This window comes from Melozone crissalis, unplaced genomic scaffold (genome assembly GCF_028551555.1).
Source record: "Melozone crissalis strain CALT ecotype California unplaced genomic scaffold, PUWL_Pcris_2 ptg000008l_1, whole genome shotgun sequence".
In the NCBI taxonomy this organism is placed as follows: domain Eukaryota; kingdom Metazoa; phylum Chordata; class Aves; order Passeriformes; family Passerellidae; genus Melozone; species Melozone crissalis.
The window spans coordinates 18,742,158-18,770,074 of NW_026535786.1; the positions used below are offsets into that span (position 1 = coordinate 18,742,158).

At 40.8% G+C, this 27,917-nt stretch overlaps 2 protein-coding genes across 2 annotated transcripts in view; one reads left to right on the forward strand and one right to left on the reverse strand.

Annotated features, from left to right (window-relative positions):
* SLC35A5 (solute carrier family 35 member A5) overlaps positions 1-27,917 on the reverse strand; it is a 167,118-nt gene that overhangs the window by 30,822 nt on the left and 108,379 nt on the right. The gene's annotated exons all lie outside the window — the stretch shown is intronic.
* On the forward strand, positions 10,550-26,257 carry LOC128933191 (cell surface glycoprotein CD200 receptor 1-A-like). Its single transcript, XM_054270105.1, has 6 exons — positions 10,550-10,637; positions 21,686-22,000; positions 22,718-22,972; positions 23,758-23,863; positions 24,807-24,858; positions 26,135-26,257. The coding sequence occupies exons 1-6, from the start codon at positions 10,550-10,552 to the stop codon at positions 26,255-26,257; spliced, it is 939 nt and encodes a 312-aa protein (XP_054126080.1).

Below are 27,917 nucleotides of genomic sequence, written 5' to 3' on the forward strand. Positions count from 1 at the left end.
AAGGTGGTGATGAAAGGGTAACTGGAATCGGTATTTTAATCTGCTAAAATCAACCTCAAGTCAAATGTGTGTTTTCCCAACTGCTTGGTCTTATGCACTGAACAATGAGGAAAATAAGGATTATCAGACAACATGTTTTGAAACAGCTGTGAAAGAGACATTTTGGATCTCAGTGGATCCTGGCAATACCCAGGGGCTAGAACAGAGGGGAAAGGCTGGTTTTCTCCTCTAGAACAAACAAAAGGCCCATCTCTCAGATCCTGCTGCTACAATAGCTGAAAAGTAGGATGGGATGGAAACAGATACAGTGGGAGAACTCTGCAGCATAGATGATTACTTTTAAAGTAATTTCTGGTCTTTCAGTATTTCGGGTGAAACAGGAGCTTGTGACACATTTCTCAGCAGATATATCAAGCAAGGAGAAAAGGCAGGGTAAATATACAGATTCCTTCTCACAGATTATATGGGTGGTCAACTTCATCAGGTTAAAAGTCCAATGTAACAAATATTAATTATTTCAGCTGCTTGGACCAGGTATTTTTAAGACAGTTTCATGATTTGAGTTCTCAGATATTTTTTTTTACCAAAGACAGTACCTGTAAAAAGATTTGATGCATTTGTAGGGTACAGAGCCTGGGCTGAACTCCATGTTGCAAGTGTTCTCCAGTGACTTTGTTCTGTTTGTTCTGATCCTTTTGGACTTAAGTTTAGATCTTTGATCCTCAAAGAAATCAAATACTAATATGGGCCAAAAACCCTCTGTGGTTTCAAGGCATTAACTATCTATGCCATTTCATATACAGTCATTCTTTTTTCTAGATGGTATTACTGAGCCAAATCTTGTCAGGGAAAAGTTGGGAAGCTTGAGCTGGTCTGGGTAATGAAGTAAATGTATGTATCCCAACATACCCTGAAAGCAAGCAGAATTCTTAATCACAGAAGATTTCATTATCTGTTCAGACATTATTTGGATCACAATAATATATTGAAAAGGGGATCTGGAGAGAAAACAAAGCTGCCATGCTCTTGCTGCCTACTCTCTGAAAGCCATGCAAAACTCATTAGTAAGCTACTGTTGGTATTTATAGCTTATCAGGGTAAACAGTAAGTTCCCTTTATAATCAAATGGCACAGGGTTCAGAAAGGCAGCCCAAACTGGGAAGCTTAAAATGCTTCACTCAGTACCACACTTGTCTCATCAAAATTAATGTTGCAGCATTTCCTGGATTTTAGTGCTGTTTCATTCTACTTTCAGCATTTTTTTTATGTCAAAGAGTAGCTACAGCAGTTTCTAAAGAAAGAACAGAGCAGCATGAGGAAGCACATCCCCAAATTACAATTTTTGACCTTCTGACTCACTGTCTTTTTCTTCTTGCTATTCAGACAAGCTTGCCAAATGCTAGGGTGTTGAAAATGTCAAATGTCATCACTCGTATTCACCAGTATCTAGTTTAAAAATTCAGACCTGATTAAAACATAAAACCCCAAATTTATTTTCACTACCAGCGTTGTACCATCATGTTCTTTTCTTCACCCAAAGTGTTGTCAGTATTGCCAAGTTCCCAAATTAAGTGATATTAGGAATTTTGCTCCAGATGGAGCCATATGGTTCTGAGAGCTCATGTTTTAGCCATTGTTGTTACAATGAGCAAACCCCAAGCCAATGCATTTTTTTGGCAATGATATGAATAGTGGACAGCAAGCTGAGAAATTATTTTTCAGTTTTCAGGGATATCCAGGCTCTATTTTCCAGATCCCAGAAATGGCATATACCACCAGTGTGTGCCAGATAGGCCTTGTTTGCTCTGCTGTAGCAAGCAGGGCTGATTTCTTGTTGTATGTTACTATCGGAAATAAAGAACTGCTGGGTTAGCAAGTCTGCTTACATGGGAGAAGCCCATGGGTTCTCAATTTCCAATTTATGTGTCCCCATCATAGCACAGGCATTGTAGATATGGAATATATGTAGCCTTGGGAGTGGAGCTTCTCTGAGACAAAAATAATGTTTATAATTCACAATAAAAAGTAAAAGTGACAGAATGAGCCTGTACAGAAATTGGAAGAGAGACCTTTGCCTCTAGGCTATCTGGAACCCCCCAGATCAAGTCTACTTTCCTCAGAAAGTATCAAGAACAGCACCATGAAATCAGGAAGTTCCATTCTGCACATTAAAATAATTGAGACTATCAAGAAAAATCAAGACTTGATGAATAAATTGACCTTTCTGGAGTTATACCAGAGATTCTTTTGGATTTGCACATCTTAATTAAACCAACATTTAATTAGCTATTGAACACTGAACACTGAACTATTTTATGCCTAACACAGCTGTTATGGACTAGTCTCAACTCTTCTCATACCAATTCAAGGCAGGAAAAGGAAGCAATTTTACATTAGCACATAAATGTGCTGTGGACATCCTTATCACCAGATATTGTTGAAACAAGAAAGAAAGCAAGCCTGCATAAAACATTAATAATGAATTATGGTAAACATGAGAAATTAGAACAATGCAGACAGTACTGAAAGAGATACTAAGATTTATGTATTGTCCTTTAAACCAATGCCTAACTTTTGAAGATTAGAAAATGTCTTGCACCTTTGAATGATCTGATGCTGCACTTGAATTTCTTCTATAGAAATAAAAGTGTCCACTCTACTAGAGTCATCTGCTCTCACCCTTACTGCAAAATAAGACAGAAATAACTGTCCAAACATGCAAAATCAGGCAGAAGAATGAATCTCCTGCTTCTGTCTACATGTGTAGCACCTGTTGCAGAAAATGAAATTAATACGTCTACACCCTGCAAACATCTCCATCCGCCAGTTTCTTTCCACTAACTTCCATTGACTTATGGCAGACAAAAAATCCCCACAGATTTCTCATGTTTTCTTAGTCTGGGTACTTGAAATAATGGAGGATAGATCACATACAGCCTTGGTATTCTGTGCAGCCACAGTGGGGATAAGAGACACAGCACAGCATTGAGAGCAGGGCCAAGGTTAGTCCCAAACTTGCTGAGCTAGCAGACTTCCAGGCCACATCATTGGTGTGCTGCAAAGGGTTTTCAAATGCAAAACTTCCTGCTTCATATCCTTAGCTTGCCTATTGTGGGAGATTGCTAGGGAGCATCTGCACTGGAAAAAAAAATTGTCCCACTCTTTGTTGTCAAGTGAAGTTATCCTGTCCATCTCTCAAGTCAAGTATCTAAGGAATCAGAGAAGTGAAACATCTTCCTGTTGTTCAAGTAGAGCCTTAAAAATTCCACATTTCTTTTCAGCCTCCTGACCAAAGATAAGAGGGGCAGACTCCAGTGCTTTGGGCATCTAGAAGTGAGGGGAGTTAGGCTTCATCTGGACATTCCTGCCCCTTTCCTCTCATGAAACATGTGTCAGTTCATCCGGTCCCCTGAGCCACTTCCTCCTCACTTTTCAGTCAGCTGCTCTCAGAGCACTTTTGCAAGCAAGCCCAGTCTTCCTTGCACAATCTGGAGTTGTGCTCAAGGGGAACCTTGCTGGGATGCAGGCTACAACATAACCACAGCATGTCACAAAAGAAAACTCCTAGGCATTTTGACCTGCTCTAGAACCTGGGCAGGTGAACATTTTAATGCTGATTTCAAAAGAGCCACAACATTTCACCCCAGCAGGAGCTGTGAGCCTTTGCTGTGTGTCAGTGACCCTGAGCTGGCTCCAAGAAAGCTTGGATTGCACTGGGTGGACTCTTTCATTCCCACCAGGTAGCACAGAGTTGCGCACAGAGGTTTCTGTGCCCTGGTTGTGTGCAGTGCTGTGCTGACTTCCCTGCACAGCTTCTGTGTCTGAAGCCAGCTCAAAGGCAGCCCAGGGAGCTCTGCTCTGTCAGCATCTGCACAGCACAGATCTGGCCTGCAGAAGCTGTTAGGACAGGACTCCCAGAAATGATGGGAAGTGGAATTTCAGACTAGGCTGCAGGGAGGCCTTTAGTACTTTTATTAACTACAACTCAACCTCAGCAGTACTTTGAAACATGAGTAATATTTTATCTACCTACACATGTGTATAAAGGGTTCCCAACAGCTCTGAATTCAAAGTCAGGTCCCCTGGTTTCAGTCTTGTTATTTAATGTAAGCTTCCCTGAACAGAGAAGGACTCTGGGAATGCGGGCTTCACCTCAGCCTTACCTACCCTCCAGTAGGAGTTGTGTAAAAGGAAATTTATTCTCATCAGGACTTTCAGGTGCGTGGGTGTTTCTAGGAATAAGCAACACCCAACAGCAGAACAACCAGGAAGAGGCTTTATAAGCATATTGTGCCACTTTGCTGCCACAAAGGTCATAAATTATATCTTCATAGCCAGCCTGCTGCATGATGCCATTCTGCTAGGGGACTTGCCATGTTTTGGGATCCGTGAGCTAGGAAATGACCACTGCACTCTGGCCTTCACAGCATGATGAACACAAAAGCTCAGATTACAGAGTCTGCAATTGCAAACATTCAGGCAATCAAATCTGAGGCTGTCAATCATGTTCCAGGCAGACTGGATGAACTCAGAGTCAAGAAATGGAATAGCTGGAGGAACATCAAAGTGCATCAGTTAAGTAGATGAAGTTTTGCATCTGCCTGCACAAAAGAAAGATGCTATGGATACTTTCATTTTCTCTTTCACATACCTCCATATGCAAAATTAAAGTATTTGTTACAGAATATGCAAATAAAACTACTGAAATTCTTTTCCCACCACAAGATCTTGGTTCTAAGACAGGTCATCAAAAGGCAGGAAATTCACTGACAAGTGTGACAGACACTGCCATCTCTGAAATAATGAAATTGGTTTTAATGCCCTATATCTTGAACAAGGTTTTTGCATACTGTAATCCAGCCTCAATTTTACCTTCTTGCCAAATTGCTGGACAAAACCATTGTTGGGGTGAGCACTTTGTGTCTGAAACAGATCTGTCAGTAGACAGAGAATCATGATCCTTTCCCAGAACCATTTCCAGCTTCAGAGATTTACTAATTTATTTGCAGACCATCAAGCTATCTGAATCTTTAGGATTCTCAGCTGACATAGAAAGAGACAGCAGGGAGAATTCTCACATGAATAAAGTCATGGAACCATCATGAGAAGTCAACAAAACCAGGCCAGCTTAAGTTTGTACCAGATGGGGTTCCAGCACTCTAATATTCATGTCATCATTGGAAACTCAGTTCCTGGAGCAAATTTTATTTCTGTCTGCATTTGGTTAAAAGTTAAAAACCAGCATTACCGTTCTTGCACTTCTTGTTGAATTCGTTATTAACATGGAATCTGCTGCCAGCAAGGACTTTAAGCTGAGTAAAACCACTTCAAACAGAGCAGATCACAGAGACTGCCAAATAATATCTGATGACATTTACGATAATTAACATGAAATGGCACTGCAATAACCCACACTGAAAACCACAGGCAGAGCCTAGATCTGTGCTCTTAGAACTCAGAAGACAGGGAAAGTTCAGTCTCCAGGTAGGTTGTGAAGGTTCTTCATAGCACCTTGAATAAATGACACTCGAGTTTCTCTTCTGCTATGTGGAAACGGGCACTTAAAGCATATCTTTAGTTGCACTTATTGGCAATGTCTTCATCCTCAGCTGTGTGTCAGGCTTCAGCTATCCAAGCCTCTCCACTTTTCTTCCTTTACATTAAATGCACACTGTTTCTAATTAATGCAGCCAGAAAATCTTGACAACTTTCATTCCTCTACACGCACTATTTCTTGTCTAGGCCATCCTCTGTTCCACTCTCTCCTTTCTCAGATCAGATGTGGCAATCTGGTAAAGCCCCCACTGACTGGAAAAACAGAAACATACTCCCTCCCATCTTTTAAAAAGGAAAATAATGAAGACTCAGGGACACTACAGGCTCAGTTTCATCCTCTGTGCCTGACAAGAGGATCATGGAGCAGGTCTGCCTGGAAATTATACCAAGGCACATGGAAAGTAAGGAAGTGATTTGCAACAGCCAGCATGGCTTCACTGGCAGATCTGAGGGCCTTCCATGATGGGTGAGGGCATTGATGGATGAAGAAAGAGTAACCGATGTAATCTACCTGGCCTTGTACAAGCAAAACGCATGACACTGTCCCACACAACATCCCCATCTCTGAAGTGCACCACAGTGGAGAAGGATTTGGCTGGGTGGTCACACTCAGTGCAGCCCCTGGCTCAATATCCCGGTGGAAACCAGCATTGAGTGCCATTCCTCAGGGGCTGGGGCTGGGACAGAGGCAGTTTAACACTTTTGTTGGCTACATGGGCAGTGGGACTGAGCTCACCCTCAGTGAGTTTGCCCACAACACGAAGCTGTGAGGTGCAGTCAGCATGCTGGAGGGAAGGGATGCCATCCAGAGGGACCTGGACAGGCCTGAGGGCTGGGCCTGCACAAGCCTCATGAAGTTCAACAAGGCCAAGCACAAGGTCCTGCACCTGGACCAGGGCAATCCCAAGCACAAACACAGGCTGGGTGGAGAATAAATCAGTAGCAGGTCTGAGGAGAAAGATTTGGGGGTGTTGGGAGATGAGAAGCAACATCCTCTTGCAGCCCAGAAAGTCAAACAAGTCAAACATCCTTTTGCACATCACCAGGATGTGCTTGGCTTTCTGAACTGCATCCAAAGCAGTGTAGCCAGCAGGGCAAGCAAGGTGATTCTCCCTCTCTGCCCTGCTCTGGTGAGACCCCACCTGGAGTCCTGCACCTAAATCTGGGGCCCACTGCATAAGAAGGATGTGAACCTGATGGAGAGAACTCAGAGAAGGGCCACCAAGATGATCAGAGGGCTGGAACACCTGGACTGTACAGGCAGACTGAGGAGAGTTGGGGTTGTTCAGCCTGGAGAAGAGAAGGCTCCAGGGAGACTTTAGAGCAGCCTTCCTCATGGCAACCTGCTAGAGAGCTGGAGAGGGACCTGACAGACCTCACAGGGGCATGTAGTAACAGGACAAGGGGGAATGGCTTTAAACTGAAAGAGGGTAGGTTTAGGTTAGATATGAGGAAGAGATTCTGTTCTATGAGGGTAGTGAGACACTGGAACAAGTTGCCCAGGGAAGCTGTGGATGCCCCATCCCTTGAAGTGTCATGGCCTGGCTGTTTGGGACTTTGAGCGACTTGATCTAGGGAAAGATGTCCCTGCCTACGACAGGAGGGTTGGAAATCGATGATCTTTAGGGTCCCTTCCAACCCAAATAAATCTAGGTTCCTTTGAATTCTATATCATGGGATCCTGGCTCTCAATATATAACTTGAAGAAAAGTCTGCTATGATTACTCATCAATCCTTGTGGTAAACTTGTTTTCTGTCATGACCTTCTACAGACTTCTCATATCTCACTTCCCAAATTCTGCTGCCCTCAACCAGAAAGCTGCTTCCAAAGTATCTTAATGACATCTTAAATTATTCTTCTCTACCTAAAGTATATAGCTGTCTCATTTCTGGTTCTGAATTAATTTCTACAGTAAAGATCTTCCATGATGATAACTTAAAGTTGGACTTTTCTTATTTAGAAGAGAGTTTGCTTTCTTCCAAAATCTCCTCTATCCTGTTGCATCTCTTATTTTTTTGCTTTATGCAGCAATCCAGTACACTGCAAGTCTGCACATTTTCTATGTCTTAATATCCTCCTGTCTTTGCATCAGATCTGGGCACCACTTCTTTTACATTTGAGGCCTGACACTGCTTACATTTTGCCTAGTTATCTCTTCAGTCTTCTTATCTTTACTTACATAAACATATCATCCTCTCCATGCTCTTGTCTAAAGCAAAGCAATGGTATCTGTTCACATGCATTACTAATTCCACAGTCAATGGTAAATGCTCAGAAAATAAACCAGTGTTACTGTGAATAGCACACTGAAAACCTCAGAACAGTCAAGAGGAGTGTAAAAATCCTATATTGAATGTTAAAAATCAAGTGGATAAAAATATACAGACCACCCTCCCACAAGAAGCAGTAGTCAATGAGATGTTCCTGGGACAGAGATCATCCATCTGAATTTATGTTTTGCATTATTTTCTTTATAGGATCATTATCAGTCTTTCTTTTACTTCTTTAAATAAGACTTTAATTCACACTCCTCTGTTCCAGTGAACATCTATGCAGACCATTTTGGAACACCAGTCTGATCAAACAAAACCAGAACACCAGACCGCATTCATCAGAACAGTTTAAACACAGTGTGCAGTTCAAGTGCCTGAGCAGTTCATTTCCTGACAACTTTAATCTGTTTTCTGTCTTTTCCTCTTATGTCTCTGTCCTCACTGCTAACTATTCTGACTTGGAGCTTTAATAGCTGAGGCCTTTTCTCTACCACTGACCACAGAATTGTGCTGGGGAAATGCTGTGGCTTAGGAAAGGAGAGGGACCCTGGAGTTTAAAATTATTGTATCAGTGAGGAAGTGGAGAAACTGATACAATATTATTTTAAAACAACCCACACAAGAGTACTGTGAAAAAAAACAACCCCCAAACATATTTTTCAGTGAAAGATGTGGGCGACATTCAATTTCTGGTGACAAGTATTTAACACAGACTTTTCATTCTGAAACAGCTTCACCCTTTCCCTCTGAACAAGGGCAAGTCTCTTCTTCATTCTGATTGCAAGAGTAAGTATTACCTGTCCTTATCCACAATACTTGTTTTTTCCATTTTTTAAATTCATAAACAAGGAAAAGAGAAAAACAGTATAAGACAAAGCTAAATAAAATTCATCACTTCTCTTTAAAATGCTGATTTAACCTCATATTTTTGAGGTAGCTTTTCCTCAAAGGGCACCCCACTTTCTTATTCAAAGACAGTATTTTCCCATGGAAATTTTCAGTAAAATTAGTGTTGTCAGTAGCAGAGTGAGCCACAGCTCTTAATTCACCCTGTACAGAACTAACATAGTGCACACACGTGCTTTACCTAAATCATTCTCATCTACACAAAACTCCTGTCTGTCCTATTTGTGTTCCCACACTGCTCAGCATCTTCCCCATGGCACCAACATTTATGCTGCTTTATGCATCCCATCTTTTTACTCTCACCACACTCACAGTCTGGCTGCTCTCTTCTCCATGAAGCATCTCCATTTTTGCTGGTGCAAAAGTTAGAGCACTTGGTGAAAAAAAATGTGAAAGGAAGGAACCTTATTAAACTTTGAAAACAAGTCTCTGTGCACAAAGAGTGCTGCATTTCTTTACAGCTTCTAGTACCCATCAAAATTCACCAGATGTCACCTGGTGAAATTTCAGCATACAAACTTCTCCACTGCTGCTTAATGGATAGCCTATTCTCTGGGATAAAGCATTTAAGCAGTGGGGGGCAATGGCCAAGCAGCTTCACCTGGCAAAAGGAGTGAGAATGTGTGAAGGAAACAGCCCTGCAGACACCAAGGTCAGAAAAGGAGAGGCAGGAGGTGTCCCAGGTGCTGGAGCAGCAATTCCCCTGCAGTCCCTGGTGCAGAGATCTACCTGCAGCCCATGGAGCAGCCCCACACTGGAGCAGCTGGATGTCTCAGAGGAGGCTGTTACCCCATGGGAAGCCTGCACTAGATTAAGGGCACATAACAGTGAATTGTTTTTTGTGTTTGTTTTCCAGACAAAAATGTAATTTCAGCTGTGCCAAAAAAAAAAATTGCTCAATATTTCAGCTTTTGTACAAATTTCTGCCCCCTTCAAATTAGATCAGTTTCTAAACAAAACCATCATTTAAATGTGAAGTATCAGTGTTTCATTTTGGAAATATTTACCGCTTCCTTGTTTCAAACCTCCAGAATGAGACATTCTGCAGTTTTCCTGAAAACTGTCCCATACTCACAATTTTTTTCAGATTCTGCAAAAAATGAGTTTTGAATTTGTAATATTTTAGCTGGCAAGGGTGGAGATGCAGTAAGAGTACACTTACAACTTATTTAGGAATTCACAAGGTCTGAACTTAAAAGTTCACATGAGGCTGTGTAGATATATGGGAAGTGTAGAATTCCATGTGCTAAGTGGGTACTTAAGAGAGAAATAATTGAAAATGTCACTATAGAGACGATTTAAGACTGCTTTTTTTTTTTTTTTAGGAAGACATGTGGAAGAATTTTCTTGGAGGTTGTGACAAAGACGTGATAAACAACTAGCAGAAGTAAAAGCAGTGAGAAACATGAAGTCTCTCTCTAGTTTCCCAAGACTAAGATTTCCTTTTTGATATTAAACTCAGCATTGAATAATCTCCTCTGGTTTTACTCTCTGAACTCTGCTGCAGGGTTTATCTTCACTCATCAGCCTCTTGAGGAGAGCCAATGAACGGAAGGCAGAATTGCTCAGCCTGTTTCCTCAATGTTTGCCTGGGTTGTCAGCACAGGAAGCTCTGAAAAGTCAGAAGGAGGAACCTCTCCAGCTTTGAGGAGCCAGTCAGCCCAGAGCATGCACAGCTAAAGGAGAGGCATGGGAAAGGAGAAGAGGAAACGCTGACACTGGCTGCTGAGGATGTATTGGCAGGCAAGAAATGCTGCCCTGACCACAGTTAAGTTGGTGGAGGGATGGATGGAGTGAGGGAGCTGCCTGAGCCATGAAAGCAGGAACCAACATGAAGATTGCTGGGAAGACCGTGTATGTTTTTGTGCTGCTCACCATCACCATGGTCATGAGATTAGCAGGTGAGTCTAACTGGACCAATTGGCCATTGGGATGTAAGAATGGGAAATGTGCACAGCTCTTTTCTTTATAAAAGCTATAAATAGTTATATGGCTTTAATTAAGTGCTAAAAATTGTAATGCACAGTTAAGATATGCTTTCCCAACACCCACTCCTGCTCATCTTTTCTTAGTGGTCACAAGGCTGCCAGGTATTTTCCCTGTGACTTCTATGTAGGCAACTATGTAGTGACCCTTAGCTGGGAGCATACAATTTGTCACAAATAGCCTTTTTACTAAGACATCCAAATCACATCATCTGAGAAAATGAGTCTTTCAACACCCTAAAAATATGCCTGGGAAAGTGTTTGGGAACTTGAAGCTTTTGGACATGAAGTTTCTGGTGAAGAGAGGCTGCAGGTACTTTGAAATAGGGCAAGGATCTCTTGGATGTTTCAGAGGAGAAGTGGAAAGTCTCTGATGTGCTGACAGAGGGGAGCAGTTTCTAGAATTTCATTCTAAGGTGCATGGTCAGTATCAAGATGGGAAAGGCTTTTGTACTAGGGGCAATGGCAGTCCAAATTTTCTGTCTTTTAGTGTATTTACTTCATTTTAATACAGTTTAACTACAACAGTTAATGTTTCCCACATACTGCTCATTTGCATTTTCAGAGCTTATGTTTTTCCAGACACCATAAAGCAATCCAGGGATTTGATAATGGAACTAAGGATTTGAGGAACAGTTCCAGAAACTTAAACTGTTTCTGTACAGGAGGAGGAAGACAGATATGCCTGTGAGATCCAAATTCAACTTTGGACATCTCTGTATAATATGTAACATGCATGTGTCCATTCCTATTTTGGACAGATAGAACTAAACTACATGGACATTGGTCAGAAAATAAAAATATCTTCTTTGTGGTATTTTAAAGCAAAACAGATGCAGTCATTGTTGGCAGTGGTGGAACACCCATCTATAATGTCTGGTGTGATGAGGAGGGGTTCTAAATAGTTACCCCAGTGCTACCCACTGGAAAAAATTTAAATACTTCATGAACATTATTAACATTATTTTGATCATTAACCTCTCAACAGGCACACTGGTGGTACAAAAGCTGTCCCTATTCTCTAGGTAAGAACTATCTCAAAAGAATACTGAGGAACCTGCTCAAGTTCATGCAGATCAATTATGGTAGCATCGAAGACAATCTACATTTTTGAAGACAGTTGCTCAAAAAGTAAAGGAGTGTGAATACATCACAGAATATTGAAGAAAAAGTGGGGAGACAAATAGAAATCCTACTGGCAAAAATTATTTTTAAAAATTCACTTTGCTGGAAATATTTTTAAAAAGTCCAATGCCAAAAAGTGGAGAGTTTTCACGCTAAGGTATTTGGATTTTAACTTATTGGTATCTTAGTTAACCAATTATATTGCCCTTCAAAGAATATAGAAAAAGATGTTCCATTGAAATCTAATTTCACACCTGAAACCTCTTTCCTCAACCTGCTCCCAACAAAAAGCAGCCTACATTTGATGGGAAGTTTTTAGCTAGCACTGCTCCTTAACTTGTTTCCTTCAGTATGAGGGTGGCTCTTCCGAGTAATATTTAGCAGCAAGGGTTTTTTCCTTCAGAGATCACTGGCTAAATGTGTCAAGCTGATCTAATGTGCATATTCTGTCCCGATAATTTTAGTCTTCAGTGTTGCATGAAGCTCAGAAGGAACTATGTCCCCTCCTTCTGCAGACTAGAGCAAACTACTCTGAAAGAAATGAAGTCATGGAAATTTTGTTGTGTAACCAGACTTTATCTCCATTAACATTTTCCTTAACATTTCCTCAGCTTGTTGTTTTGTGTGACTGGGTTAGTTTTTACCACAGAAGATGGAGCAGCTCAGACAAAAGGATGAGGTTGCTTTCTAATTGTCATACCTAGATCTGCCCTCAGGTAGAGTTGGATAATAAACTACTGAAGTTGTTGGGGCATGATCTCTACTAAAAATCCTTTTGTGATGATCTTCAGTAGCAGCAGTGAAAAAGATTCAACATTAAAATATGTTTGGTAATGCTCTGAAGGTTTCTCTAGTTAGCTAAGCACACACAACACCTCAAATGGTTGTGTATACTCCAAGGGAAAGTGGTAAGGACAGGCAAGGTCTTCCATGAGAAGTCCATGCAATAAATCTCTTTTCTTTTTGAAATAACTTTTGCAGCATTTGACTGGATACATACTGCCTCTGTAGTTTATCCTGTGACAATGGATATGTGCAAGAGCTTCACAGGAAGTTGCAAGATATCCATTATCAGTAAAGAGATGTGATTCCCTATGGTTGTTCAGTTTTATCAATAGTGAAAAATTGAAGTCAGTGACATTGTGCTGAAATTATAGACTATGAGGTGAATGAAAGTAAAGTTAATTTACAGAGCAACCTAGCTACAGCTCAAGTTTGCCTGCATATATACCTTCCTTGAATGCTACTGCTTTCGTTTTGTTTCTTTCCTTAATAAAACCAGTACATTCTTTTTCACTAGTGTACCAGTATTTTATTGCCTTTTGACTATCTCTGCCCTAGGATATTTCACTACATCTGTCTCTGTTGACTTCTATTCTAGTTTATGATGGAATCTTGCTCCAGATACAAAAAATCATAGCCAAAAAAATCTATTATGGTAAACTTACATTTGTCTCCATTTCACTATTTCCTTGCTGCTCCTTTGGGACAGTGTGCTGGAATTATTCTGACTTCTTTTACCCTAAAAGCATCTGAACGCAAGCAGACTGTTTTTCTCATCCAAATTCTTTAGAAAGAATTCTGTACCATTAAGTAAAGCAAAAATTTTCATAGAACATATCTAAACTGCCAGAGTCCAATCTTCGAAACACATCCTTATGATACCAACATTTTATTTTGCTGTGGTCCAAACACAGAGTGTGTTTTTGCCTGAACTTGTGTGCTTTCAAAACTATGGAAAGAAGGAAGTTCAGTCTTCCAAACTGACCACATACTTCATAACTTACAAAGCAAGCAGATTTTCTTTAACTGTGAATGCACTTCTAGAGGTAGGTGCTACTTAAAACTCACAGCTGATATATTTTGTAGTTAGAGGTGCAATCATTCTTAAGAAAAAAGCATAGAGGATTTTCTTATGCTGCCTTGTCTTGGTGTTGAATAAGACAGTGCTGGGATGAAAACTGCAATGCTAAACGTAAGCACTAAACCTTTATGGTATGACTGTGATTTTAACCATATAAAAGTGAGGTCAGAAGGATGTTTTCATAGTATTTTGTTATCTGCTTTCTGCAAAGTATGAAAAAGAAGGCACACAACCTACAGTTTGCAGAAAATTATCTATTTTTGTTTAGAATAGTAGGAAAATGCTGCTTAAGCATAAGTGAAGAGTACTTGTTTTATTTTTCTTCTCGTGTGGCCGAGAGTAAAAGGCCAAGTTCAGCACATAGAACAAAATATAAAACAATCTGTATCTGTTTCTATACTGAGAACTAGAATCACTTTGTCACACGTGATGTCACAGTGCTACTCTGAAAGCAATACTACCCCAGGCACTTTGACATCCGGTGCAAATCCCTTTTGCCCTCATCTATTCCAGCTCACATTCTGCAAGCAGGAAGATTTACTTACTTTGCACAGTTCAGAAGCAGCAAAGTTCAAAGTTTACAGCCAGACTGATATACTGCATGACAGCTTATTAAGCTCAGTGATGATTTATTATCAGCTGAGGATTTGGCCAACAGTGTTTGTTCTCTTCATTTAACAAGTGTACCCATCCTTTTTTTTCCCTACAGTCATATTATATTGAGACATAACCTATTTATATGGGGATAAATCACTGAATTGCTGGATCAAATTGCAGGCATTTTATTAGAAAACACATTTCACAAACAATTTAAGCACCAAAACAAGTACCCATTTTATTGAAAAGCTGGTTTAAATACTGATTAAGGCATGGTTCTGTATTCAACTTTCCAGTCAAAATTTGTTGGACTACCCATTTTTTATTATTACGACATTTTTAGTGGCTGAATTTCAGCACATATCTAACATTCTACTTATCAAGGTCAACTGATTTTTCTTGTATGACAGATCAACTATTTATACTAATAACACTGTGTTCTTCCTGCTTTCAACAAATTTCTTCGCATGCTGCTGATACAGTCAATGCCTCCGTAAAAACTTAAGTAAAAACTTAAATGGAATTTCGGCAAAAATCAGCTGCTGAGAAATATTATCAGCAAGCTATCTTAAAACTGGCACCACCATTTAATTGCCTTTTCTTTCTCTCCTTAACCCAGTTCTTTATCCATCCCTTGGACAATTGTAGTCCCTGTAGTTGTCCTTTATTCTTTCAGCTTAATTTTTTTTCAAGGGGACACTATATCAAACACATGTCTACCTAAGTGAGCTTTAGCATCTTTTCATTGCCTTCAAAATTAACTGTCTTGAAAGACTGCTTGAAAAGATACTAGAGAAAGTGTAAGAGAATTGAAAGATCATAGAAAAATTGCACACTAGGAACTGGCAACTGGGATATTCCACCTTGAGAGGGAAGACTGGCAAAGGTATATTCCACCTTGAGAGGGAAGACTGAAACCTTGAGATCACTATTGACTGCTGTCACTGTCCTCAGCCCTCTGCAACATATAAAGCCATGTTGAAGTTTGCAATCTTAAAAAATCCAGCCATTCTAGGAGCACTTCATATTGTAAAACCAAAGGCAAAGTGCATGAGATTACTATCTCAGTTTGCATGAAACAGCAAGAAAAAGTGATAATACTTAATACTTTTCTTGGTGGCAAGAAAAGTACTGCAAGTGGCATGGTAGTGGTCACAGAAAATAAATGTGTTAAAAGAAGAACAAAATAACAATTTTGAGTACGAGAAAAAAAGGAATTTTGAAGATAAAGGAAATTCCTAACTAGAATGAAAGGAAAATAAAACATCTTTTCAAGGAATAATGACAACTATGGGTAAAAGAGTGTGAGTGTGAAACTAGCAATAAAGGTATAACTGTGTTTTAATATGTCCTGTTAAAGATACATCCGTGCTCAAAAAGCTGTGATCTAGGTTTCAGGAAACAGAGGCTTATGAACTTAGGTCAGCTATTTGATGTGTTTCTATAATGAAATTTAAAGTAGTCTAACTACTTGCTTCTCACCCGAAACACAGGAGAGGTTTTTAGCCCACACTCCATCCCGTGCTGTTGCGACTGTGTTTTCAAAGTCACAAAGCTACACTATATAAGAATCTGTCAGTACATCAGCAATTCCTACCCTAGTACAAAGTACTTCTCTTTATCTTTCATTTCATTCCAGACAAGCCTTGCTGGGTGTCACAGGAACTCTTTGGCAGTAGAAGGGGAAAACAGATGCACAACACAGACTTGTATCTGAACTCTTCCAAGTGTCCAGTGCTGCCTTTTTGCTTACAACTTGCTGTGACTTATATACTACATTCATTCCAAGATACAGTTAGTCATTGGCTGTGGTATGATCATTGTTTCAGTTCATTATATCTCTAAGTTTAATACCTACAGAGGGTGTAGGGGGATGATGCATCAAAATGCTCTGGTAAATTATTACTGTAAGAAATAAAGAATCAAGAGGATGTCTGAGAAATATGTCTGAAAAAGTAAAGTAGTCTCTTTGTAGTGCAAAAAACTCTCTACCAGGTAACTTTTGCAAGAGACTGTCATGGAAATTGAGGCAATAAAAATTTCTACTGTGGTTTAAAACTTGCTATGAAGAATAACAGAGGCTGGAAATCTTTCGTGTTTGAAAGTAGCACTTTCAACCTGCATAGCTGTCTCTGATTTTGCAGTGATTCCCCTCAGAAGTTTAGTGGCTTTACAATCAAATGTTCCTGTTTTTAAAACCTTTGTTCTTTTAGTGTGAGAAAGTCTCTGAGAAATAGGAGAAATGACAAAATAAGTGATACTGAAAAGAAGCTGGTGCAACTAGTTATTCATGAGAGCTTTCAAACACACTGCATAAACCACACTGAAAAAAAGCAGAGCAAATATTTTCCCCCAGTCTTTTCAAATTATAGTAACCTTACAATGACAACAATAACCAGCACATTTTTGAAACACAAATGTGAATTCCTCAACCAAGTTTGTTTTTTCCATAAAAGTGGAATCTGTCAGTACATTGGAATGTGCACTCAGTGCACTGCAATACAGCTTGAGAACCTTCTCAGACATGGCTTGAAGTCTTCTGCAAGTCAAGGAGAGACAATGAGATGGCATAATTGGATTTTAGAGGCTGCAGTCAAACTGGAGAACCTCAGTCTAAAGGCTTGCTACTACCAGATGAGTCTCCAAGGTGAAACCTGATCACAATGGATTTGCATTCACAACCAAAATAAAATGGTTTGGTCTAGTGCTGTACAAAATTCCCAGAACCTGACTCCTCTGTTTTCCACATCAGTGTCACAGACAGCACATACTTCTGGTTTCCTGAGCTTTGCTCTTTCTGGCTAACAGAAAAAACGACTGCTGTTTTCCAGTCAACTCAATTGTGAAGAGCATAACTGAAAATGAGATGTTATTTACAATAAATATGCAACCCTTTATTTCATATCTCTTGTGTGCAATGAAATAACAGTGCTGACATTTAATTACCATCCCATAGTTAGCACTGCACCAAGATGAGCTTGATAGCTCAGACCTTCAAATCTCTTGTCCTCTGCAGGCCCACAGAAGTTGAGGCCTTGCTGCACTAATTATCCCTTTTTTCACCCACAGCAAGCTGTCATTTCAGTTCAGCTGTAAGATGATATTTCACCTCAAGAGCTGTAGCTGTGCAAAGTGCTGGCCTGAGCCTTTGAGCAGACAAATGCTGATGTGGATGCCATAAATCTGCCTTAATGCATTGGTCACAAACCAATTGGTTATCATAGAGGAAGCAGCAGCAAATTACTTTTAGCCACTTTGCAGCATGAAAAGACCATTCCTGAAGACAGTGGTGTGATGAGAGGTCTGAATTAAAATACTTGCAGCACTGAACATTTTCTCTTTAACAGAAATGGAATACTGTGCTGGTTTTTAGCAGGGAGAGAACTCATTTTCTTCATAGTGGTTTCTGTGGAGCTGGATTTGTGCTGGAAACTGTGTTGACATTACAGAGATGTTTTGAGCAGTGCTTACACAGAGCCAAGGCCTTTTCTGATTCTCACACCACCACTGAGTGGACTGTGGTCCAAAAGAGCTGGGAGGGAACACAGCCAGGACAGCTGACCTCAGCTGACCATAGGGATATTCCAGATCATGTGGCATCATGCTCAGCATATAAAACTGGGGGAAGAACAAAGAAGGGATGCTTGGAGCTATGATGTTTGTCTTCCCAAGTCACCATTATGTATGATACAGTCCTGCTTTCCTGTAAATGCTGAACACCTACCTGCCCTTGAGATGTCTTGTTTTTCTCGTGTGCATAGCTTTTGCTTTACCTATTAACCTGAGTTTTCTCACCTTTCTGATTCTCTCCCCATCCCACTGTAGGGGGAGTCTACGAGAGTGAGCTTGTGGCTACCACAAGAAACACTCCTGTTTGTTTGGTTCTCCTGTAGAGTAGACATACACCCTCTAGGTTTAGTGAAATTCCCAGAGGAAAGGGGAGATTGCGCCTTCCCTCAGAGCTCCTGGGTACATATCCAAGAGCACAGGCTGGGGCAGGCAGCATAAGGAAGACAAAGAAAGCAGATCAGGAGACCTTAGCAAAGGGCTTGATTGTAGCAGGCCTACAAGAAGTCATGGAAGTGAGGGAAAAGGAGCCCAGGTGTGATCATGTAAAAAATGTGCAACCTGACAAGTCAGCAAAAAGGTGTGGAGTAGAAAAGAGGGCTGAGGGAAAGAACCTGTTCTCTAGGGGCAGAGGGATCAGAGGAGATTTATTTTCATGCCTTTACTTTCATAAGTAAAGCCAGCAATTCTGTGTCCCCTGCAGACCTGTCACTTTATGATCTACTGATTTATATTCTAATAAAATATACTTTTAGATGCTTAATGGCTTTTGGTATGCTGATAAGAAAGAGAAAGCAGAATATGTCCAACTTCAGTCCAATGTGAGGTCAAAGTGGAGCAAATGCTAAGGCTGACCAGGAAGGATGGGATAGGGATGGGGATAACTTCTATTTAAGGAACTGCCTTTGTACTTGAGGATCCCATAGCTATTTACACATTAACTTCTGAGAATATACATTTTGGATTGCTTCTGAATAAAGCTAATTCTGTGGTAAGATCTAGTAAGTTTTGACATTTCCTGGGATAATATTTTAGTTTGAAATAGAAGGTTCATCAGAAACTTCCATGAAAATAGATGACATTATTCTTCATGGTTTGGAAGCTCCCCATCAAGTATTGCCCAGGTCCAGTCCTATTTTGCTAGTGAGCCACTTCAGAAACACAAATTAACCGAATCTGTAAGGATTTTTGGCAGACACATTCTTTTGTAAAAGAAATCAATAGATCATGTTTCTAGCAGCATGTACCCAAAAAAAAGCAAATCAAGGAAGAAAATTCACAATTAATATTTACACTAATGCTGCTTACTTGCACTCTAGCAATAAAAGAGGGCAGTAAAGTGAAAACAGTTTAACCTTTTATATTATAAGACCTCTTTGAAAAAGTATGAAGCTGTGTGGCTAGGATAAGCAAGATGATTTTTAGTAATTGATGTGTCATCTGGGGAAATTCTTGTCATACTTAAAGTCTTCCGAATCAATAACAAGATACAGGGAATTTCATAAGCCTTCTACAAATTTTCTGTAAACCTAAAATTGTATTTAAATTGATTCAGCAGATTCTAAGCTTTCTGATGTGGTTTCTTATTTGAAGTCAATGGTACCTGATTCATTCAGAGGAGAATATGACAAAAGGCATAGCAAAAAGCACCACTTTCACTGCCTCTTTCTTTACAGCCTTGAAGCTTGAAAACCCATTGTGTTGGGGAACTTTTACATTGCAATGAGCTGCTTAGGAGATGCTGAGTTGAAAGACAAGTAAATTTCTGCTGCTTTAATATGTAAATGGAAGTTCAATATGCACAACACTGTCATTCTTGCTCAACATTTGCAAACATTATCAAAAAAAAACCCCAGCTCCAACACAGGGGTGGTTTGGGTGCTCAGGTTTGCTTAGTCATTTTCAAATGAGGTCAGCCATACTCTGCATGACTTGGAGCTCTGAGGCTCTCAGCAATGTTAAAGCGGGAGAGGAAACACTTTGCTGTCCAACTCTCAGAGGCGCTCCTTGAACTCATCCAGAAACTATCACGGGACAAAAGACTTCTTTCAGTTCCGCTCCTGGTAAAATCATCCGAGTTTAAAACACACACCTCATGTTTTCTTGGAATGCCATTTAGGAGAAAAATACTTGTCATTTAAAAACACCTCCAGAGTAATAATGTGTCACAGAACACTCTTAACAGCTGAAGTGTCTTCATCCAAAGGATACTTAATGCTCAAAATGAAAAGGCAAAAGCATTTGAAGGAATAGGTAAGTTGAAATGCAGTGAAGTGTGCTCATTTTGCAAGTCAGAAATAATTTCCCCAGAAAACAGTCAAACAAAACCAAAAGTAGTTGAGCTGGAATGGTTCATTTGCCTAGATTCAAGAAGATAATGAGATTTCAGACAATATTAATGAGGTAAAACCAACAGTAGTTTTCTCAAAGAGGCCAATAGTAATGATTTGACTAATTACTTAAAGTTGATGCTCATTAAGACCACTTCCTATAGCATTGTGAATGTTTAAGAACTGGGCTTCGCAGCGTGCTGGACAGCAGAAATAATATAATTCTGAATCTGGGTAAGTAGTAGCAAAACCCAACAAAGTCAGATCTTGTACCACGGCGGAGGATTGAAAGGGTTTCATTAATTCATGCAAAAATTGAATCTTATAATTCTTTGCATGTTCCAGATGTACTTTCAATTGCTGCATTAGTGTGTTTGCTGGTAAGCTTTGGGGAGGGGTTTAATATTTTTGGAATAATGTGGGAAAAACTTATTTGTCAGTACCAATCAGATTGGTAAACTTGAGCTGTCTGTCCAGATTAATGCAGGTTTTGAAAGTAGTGCTCTGGTTTTCTCCTCACACATGGCTTTCAGACTAAAGCCATTAGTCAGCCAAAGGAAAGAGCAACTCATTTTCCACCACTGACACAGAGAACTGAGAGATCAGTGGTTTACTGTCCCAAAGTTTAAGGGCCACCTACTAAAAGAGGAAATAAGTGATAAAGAGAGGTTTGTTTGGACTACAGGTGTGGGTATTATTCCTATAAACCAAATAATTGAGAAGTTTCATTCACAAACATTGTGAAATCTAGGGATTGCTGGCTTTTAACTTCAGCAGAAGCCAGAGGACACAAAAGTCCCATTCCCTCAGCTACTCTTCACACTGGATTACAACCTGCTCTCAGACCCTTTTTTCTCTCAGTCTCACAAGTGCCTTACAAAAGAGGCTGCCTGTGTACGTGTAGGCAACACTAATGCACATATAAGAAAACCCTGAGCCATGAGGCAAAATTCTTCCCTCCCACACAAAGCTCCACCAGTGTTATGTGCACCTGTGTAATGCCTGAAAGGTGTAGACAAGGCCAAATCCCACTGTATGGGATTTCACATGAATGCAGAAGTAAAAGTTGTTTGTTTTGTCGGCAGCAACAGTTCGAGAGAAAAGCCACTGTCGTGTGGCCGGATGCAAGAGTCACATTCCTGTATTTCAGGCCCCGTGAGCAACCAGCTGGAGGATTTGCTCACTCAAGCACAGCCTTTGGATGCGGAACCGCTGAAGACAATGGGCAGGAGTAGGGTCCTGCTCCAGTATCCAGTCTTATCCACTAAGATGATCCTCAGTGGGAAATTTGTATTGCAGGGGTTGACTGTGACAGGCCACTGGATCCATGATCCACAGCTGTAGGAAGAGATGACAGACAACGTGCAGATGAGCACAGCCATGGCCTCACGCTCGTTTGTAGCAGTGCAGACATTTCCCTGTGAAGTCCAGACCACAACTCCTGGGCTCCCTCTCACACATTCTCTTTTTTCCCCCCTCAGGGAACAACTCCTCAGCATTAGTGATGACTGTAGGTAAGAGCCCAGTTCTCACCTGCTCTTTCAAAGGAAATATAACTATGCTAACATGGACAATAACCCCCAAGGCTGGAGGCCTGTGCACCTTGGTACACAGGGCTGATAAGAACGAGACACACAGAACAACCTGCAGTGACAACATAAACTTGATATTCAGAGAAGATCTGCCTCCTGCCCTTGAGATACGGCAAGTGGGACTAGCCCAGGAGGGAAATTACAGCTGTGAAGCAGCAACAACAGAAGGGAATTTCCACACAAGGTACCATCTGACCGTGCAGGGTAAGGAATGTGCAAAAGTGGAGCTGGTTTTTTTTAGACTAATGAAGGTAGGGTTAGATTAGATATTAGGAACATATTTAGTATTGTGAGGATAGTGCCCCTGGAACACTGATTGTCCAGAGAAGCTGTCGACATCCCAGTGGTTAAAGACCAGGCTGAGTGAGACTTGGAACAACCCAGTCTTGTGGAAGGTGTCCCTTTGCATGGCAAGGTGGTTGGAACTAGAGCATCTTGAAGATCCCTTCCAACCTAAGCCGTTCTGTGATTCTTGCTGGGAAAAACTCATGCATTTCATTGGGTGTATCTCTGTGTCTCCTTTCTCCTTATTTCCCAGATCTCTTCTCCCTTCTGCTGCTCCCTTTTTCCACTGTCCAGTTAGAAATGACAGGTGTGAAGGAATTTCCCATGTACACACAGAGGATATGAATGGTTGTGAAGAGGCTGAACTGGATGGGGAAGAGTTGGGCAGAAGGGAAAAGAGAGCTGTTCTTCATCATCTCGTGTGTTTTGGGCCCATGTTGGGGGATGGGATGGGATGGGATGGGATGGGATGGGATGGGATGGGATGGGATGGGATGGGATGGGATGACAGCCCCAGCCTCATTCTCCTCTTTTCACTGGGTTCAGTTCAGGTTCGTTTTGGGCGGAGGACAAGAGCAGCCCAGCCCGGCTGTGCCAAACTAACTGCATGCCTGTCCCCTTGCTGGTGCTTTGCAGCCCCCCCGAGGCTGAGCCTGTCCTGTGACGAGCAGGGCAGCCCCGTGTGCGAGGCAGCGGCGGGGAAGCCGCCGGCTCAGCTCTCCTGGGCCCCAGAGGGCAGCTCCACTGCAGAGGAGAAGTGCCACGACAACGGGACAGTGACTGTTCTCAGCAAGTTCACAGCATGTAGCACCAGTGTCAGCAGTGTGATCACCTGCATGGTGTCCCACCCAGCTGGGAACTGGAGCCAGTCCATAGCCTGCTGTCCCTCAGGTGAGCTTCCCTTTGTATGCTCCATGTTCATACCCCTGTCCAGCTTTCTCAGCTCTTGTTCTTTCTAGGAAGGAAAATCTCTAAAATATACAGAAATCTTCAGTGAAATCCTATAGGGACAAGAGTATCATCCCTGACTGCCTTTGTCCAGAAACATCACTGGCTTCTTTGTGTTCTGGACATTATTTCCTAATGCTTTCTTCCCTAAGAGGTATATATATAAGTATGGTAGCATTCTTGTGGTAGTGGAAATGCTTATGGAAACAGGGAGAAATTAGTCATTAACTTTGTATTCAAATAATCACTTGGATTGAGAATATTAGAAATTTTTTTTTTGCATGCAAATTTTAATATCATGGTAAGAGAGACGGAGAGCCAAGTCTCAAGTGGCTGGCAGAAAAAATTACATTCCTTCATTCCAAATTGTGAATGTCTGATAACGTATGATCCTTGGGTTCTGGTTTTTGGTTTTCTTGTTGCTTTTGAGAATATTTATACTACTGAGAAATGATGAGTCCTTGAGAGGAACTCAGATGTGGCTTAGTGAAAATATATTATGACTGGCCACTGTGACATTAGTGGAATCTACTTTTGCCTCTGACAGAGACTCCATTTGTATTTCTCAGCAAAGTTTCATTACTATGTTCCTTTCTGCTGAAGGACATTCTATTTGTTTTACAAGCATGCTGAAAATGCATGTATGTTCTAAAGCAACTTTAATCTTCTACTGAAATAATACAGAAACGGAGCAGAAGATATAACTGAGACTGTCTCTTTATATTTAGAGAAAATCGTCACCAACGTTTTCCTGTATGCCTACATCATTACTTGTGTTCTGATCATTATCACCTTGCTGGCTGTCATTTACTATTTCAAGCTCCATGGTCATAGGTATGTACTTATGCTAAGGTGCTAAGGAAAAATCATCTAGTGCTAGAAGAAATTTTAAAGTACTCTTTCTGTCTTGAAATAATATGATTCTGTCAGTCTGTGCTGCTGTGATTAACCACATTAACTACATCAAATATTTCTGAAGACACTGTGCACTGTGCATTGCACACATCTTCACAGAATGATTCCCTGAGTAAAATATAAATGGGAAGAAATTGAGCAAGGACCCTGATTGCATTGCCTCCTAAAGTGGAATTCCTTCTTTCTGATAGGAATCTGTGAGAGTAAATCTTCAGATACTGTCATAGTCTGCCAGTATATTTCTTGGTTAGATCAGGGCACTGGTTCTGCTGCCTAATAAGTTCCACTAAGTGCCAGAGGACTGAACAATGCCAGCCTGCCATATGAGCAGAAGGGACAGCAGATCTATCTTTATTTACTAAAAAATTCCTTGCGTGAAGCTGGGCTCTGGTTCCTTTAGGATTTCCTATGGAAAGGGAAACAAAAAAAAGAAGGGAAAAAAAGTAGTTCTGAGGAATACCTACAGAAATAATTTGTGGAGTGGAAGGATGAATTAGCACCTGTGCTGAAAACTTCAGCTAGGTTCCTCATTTGCCTGTTACAAACTGTTTTTCTCTCAGGCCTCTTCCCTCAGAGGTAAAGAATTAGTTCAATACCATTTCACTAACTGCAAAATGTATATCCTTACAGAGAGCTTTGATTCTATTCTGCTTCCAATTTATGTATAAGCACCCACAAACATAAGAAAAAACTTCTTAAGAAAGGTAGGGTGCTATAATTTCAGGATCAAATGTCAAGGAGAGAGAGACATGAGAAGGTTTTACTCTTGAAGACAAGAAAAAGAAATGTTTCATAAGCTTTTGATCAAAGAAACCAGGCTGTGATCCAGCTAAACATATTTTAATACCTTTCTTTTTCACAGACCATGCCACAATACCAAACCTCCTGAAATTGCCCCCATACATTCGCAACAGGTAAGGAGAATTAAGCAAATTAGACCATCACCAAATCATGGTGATTCTGGCAGCCCTGGAAACATGGTCAGTGAAAGGAAAACACTAGATTTTTTACTCTCTGCTTTCAGCAAGTGCTAGGGTGTCTGATATATTTACTCTTAGCTCTTTATAGGACAAAATGAAGTTATTGTCTTCACCATAACTTTGACTTGGAGCAAACACTAGAGGTGTGTTCCAACAGCAAACACTCAGCTCAAGCCCTCCTTTAACAAGGAGACAGTCCCCCCCATATTTCCCTTGTCGTATCACATACCCTGACCACAACTGCTCTCCAAATAATAGTCAGGAAGGGAGACAATAGCATGGATTGGGTGATATTAAGAAAACTGTTAGTGAACAAGAAGATTAAGCAACAAGATTAACAGACACCAAAATCGAAAGAATATCCCTTTTGGTGCCCAGAATGATAATTGTGTGAATTTTGAAGGCCTTTATCTTGCATGGTCAATCCACAATTAAAGCAAAAATCATACTCAAGAACATGGAAGGAGAGCTGACCTGCAAACTGGCAGATATTTTTGGATATCCTATGTTGTTAGAAGCTTCCTATGTAACTGAGAAATTCACTTGTAAGCTGTCCCTGTTCTCTGCTGCCAAATCCAAATAACAGCTTCTCTACACAGACAAGATGTGTTACAATTATATTGTATCTGTGCACCTACAGTATACACTAGATTCAAATTCTGCCATCAACTTAAAAAGATGCTTCAGTTTCTAAAGAGACTTAGTCAATTCTAGTTATTAGTATTCCTGCTGTTCTGCTGCCCTCCCAGTTGCTGCTGACAGACACAGTTGCATTAATGTAAAATAATGGTTTAAGTATCAGCGTTCTTGCTGTCGTGTCGTGGGACTTTCATTGGCATGTCTGTAGACTGAAATGCAGACTGATTAGGAATGAGTCAAGGTCAAGCCTATAGCATATTATTTGCTCTTTCTAGAGAATCAGACCCTAATAAAAATGTTTTTCAGGACAAAAAAAGGGAAGTAGGAGGGAAGATAAAGGAGGCAAGTGAAAAAATACCTCAGCTTCACCCTCCAAATCTTTGATAGAAACAGCAATCCACATTCCTTGGTAGAAAAAGAAATGGAGGGGTTTTTTTTCCTATAGCTGAAGAGGAGTAAATATGAGAGCACTATTTCCCAGTTATTTTCTTCAGTCCAAATGAAAGATTTGCAGAGCCTTGCCAAGCTAAATTCCTCCTTGTATTCACAGTTTTTGGTTTTGTTTTGCTAGGATGACACAACGGAAGTAGAACCTTATACTACTTATGTGCAGAAGGAAAATGTAATTTACAGCTCAGTGTCTGATCTGACAGTGGGGCAGGATCTTCCTCAAGACTTGTGTCCAGGAACATGAATGATTCAACAACATCAGAAAAGGAAAGAGATTCTTTATGGAAGACTGGTTATAGAAAGAAACCTGGAGGATTTCTTCAGATTTTGGGGCAGCACAGATCACTAGGTCTGTTCAAACACCTCTGCTTGCTGATGAGTCCATAATTCTTTTTTTCTCCCTGTTTTACTTTCTTCCTTGGGAAAATGTGTTATTTCTTGGAAATATATGACTGACCACACACCGTAGTTTTTCCTGGAAAAGAAGTTGTGACCAGTCTTCCCTTTGCTGTTGTTGCCTGGGGATCCTAGTTCTGTCAGTCACTTGTAGTTGTTGCTTTGATGCACTTGACACTATGATGTACACATTTGGGAGACCAGAGGAGTGTTCTGTCTGAACTGAAACAAAACACTCTTCCACCAGCAGCCACTTTTTTTTAATACATATGTTAATAACACATGATCTGATGACCTACTGATCATCACTGAATACCTCAAATAGCAGAAAATAATGGTAGGGAAGACTTAGTTCTGAAAATGGAAATAAGGGATAAATTTAGAAGGTCATCCACTAGGAAAGAGACTGCACTAGCATGACTAATTCGCTTGTTAGGTTCATATCCAGTATTTCATGCCATTATGGAGTGTCATCCAGAAGAATCTGGACAAGGTTGATAAGTAGGCCAATGGGAATCTCATGAGGTTTAACAAGACCAAGAGCAAGGTCCTGCACCTGGGCTGGGACAACCCCTGGTGTCAGCACTGACTGGGGCATGAACAGATTGAGAGCAGCCCTGCTGAGAAGGACTTGGGGTGGATGAGAGGCTGGCCATGACCCAGCAGAGTGCACTTGCATCCCAGAAAACCAAACGTGTCCTGGGCAGCATGGCCAGCAGGGGAAGGAAGGGATTCTGCTCCTCTCTTCTGCTCTTGTGAGACCCCACCTGCGGTGCTGCATCAGCTCTGGGGTCCCCTGCACAAGCAGGACATGGACTGCTGCAGCAGGTCCAAAAGAGGCCATCAAGATGATTAGAGGGATGGAGCACCTCTCCTGTGAGGAGAGGCTGAGAGAGTTGGGATTGTTCAGCCTGGAAAAGAGAAGGCTTTGGGGTGACCAAATTGTGGCCTTCCAGTACCTGAAGAGAACCTGCAAGAAAGACAGAAATGGACTTTTACAAGAGCATGAAGTGACAGGGTAGTGGGGAATGGATTCAGAATGAAAGAGAGTAGGTTTAGATAAAATATTAGGAGGAAATTCTTTTCTTTGAGGGTGGTGAGACATTGGAGTAGGTTGACAGAGAAGCTGAGGATTCCCCACCTATTGAAGTGTTCAAGAACAGGTTGGATGGAGCTCTGAGCAACCTGGTCTAGTGAAAGGTGACCCTGCCAGTGCCAGGGGGGTGCACCTTGATGTTTTTTAAGGTCACTTCCAACCCAAACCACTCTATGACTTTGTGATTTCCACTAAATATGTTCATTCTGTGTTTCAGATCACTAGTATGATTATTTTTCTATAAGACTCCATGAAGATATGGCATTCCTCTCTTTCTTAAGAGTATAAGCATTAAGATACTGTAAAATAACCAAAACCAAAGTAAATATTTCACAAAACAAAACAAATACAAATATATCTTCTGTAAAGGTGCAATAATGTACAAAAGAGATAAAATGCTTGCTAGTTGTAG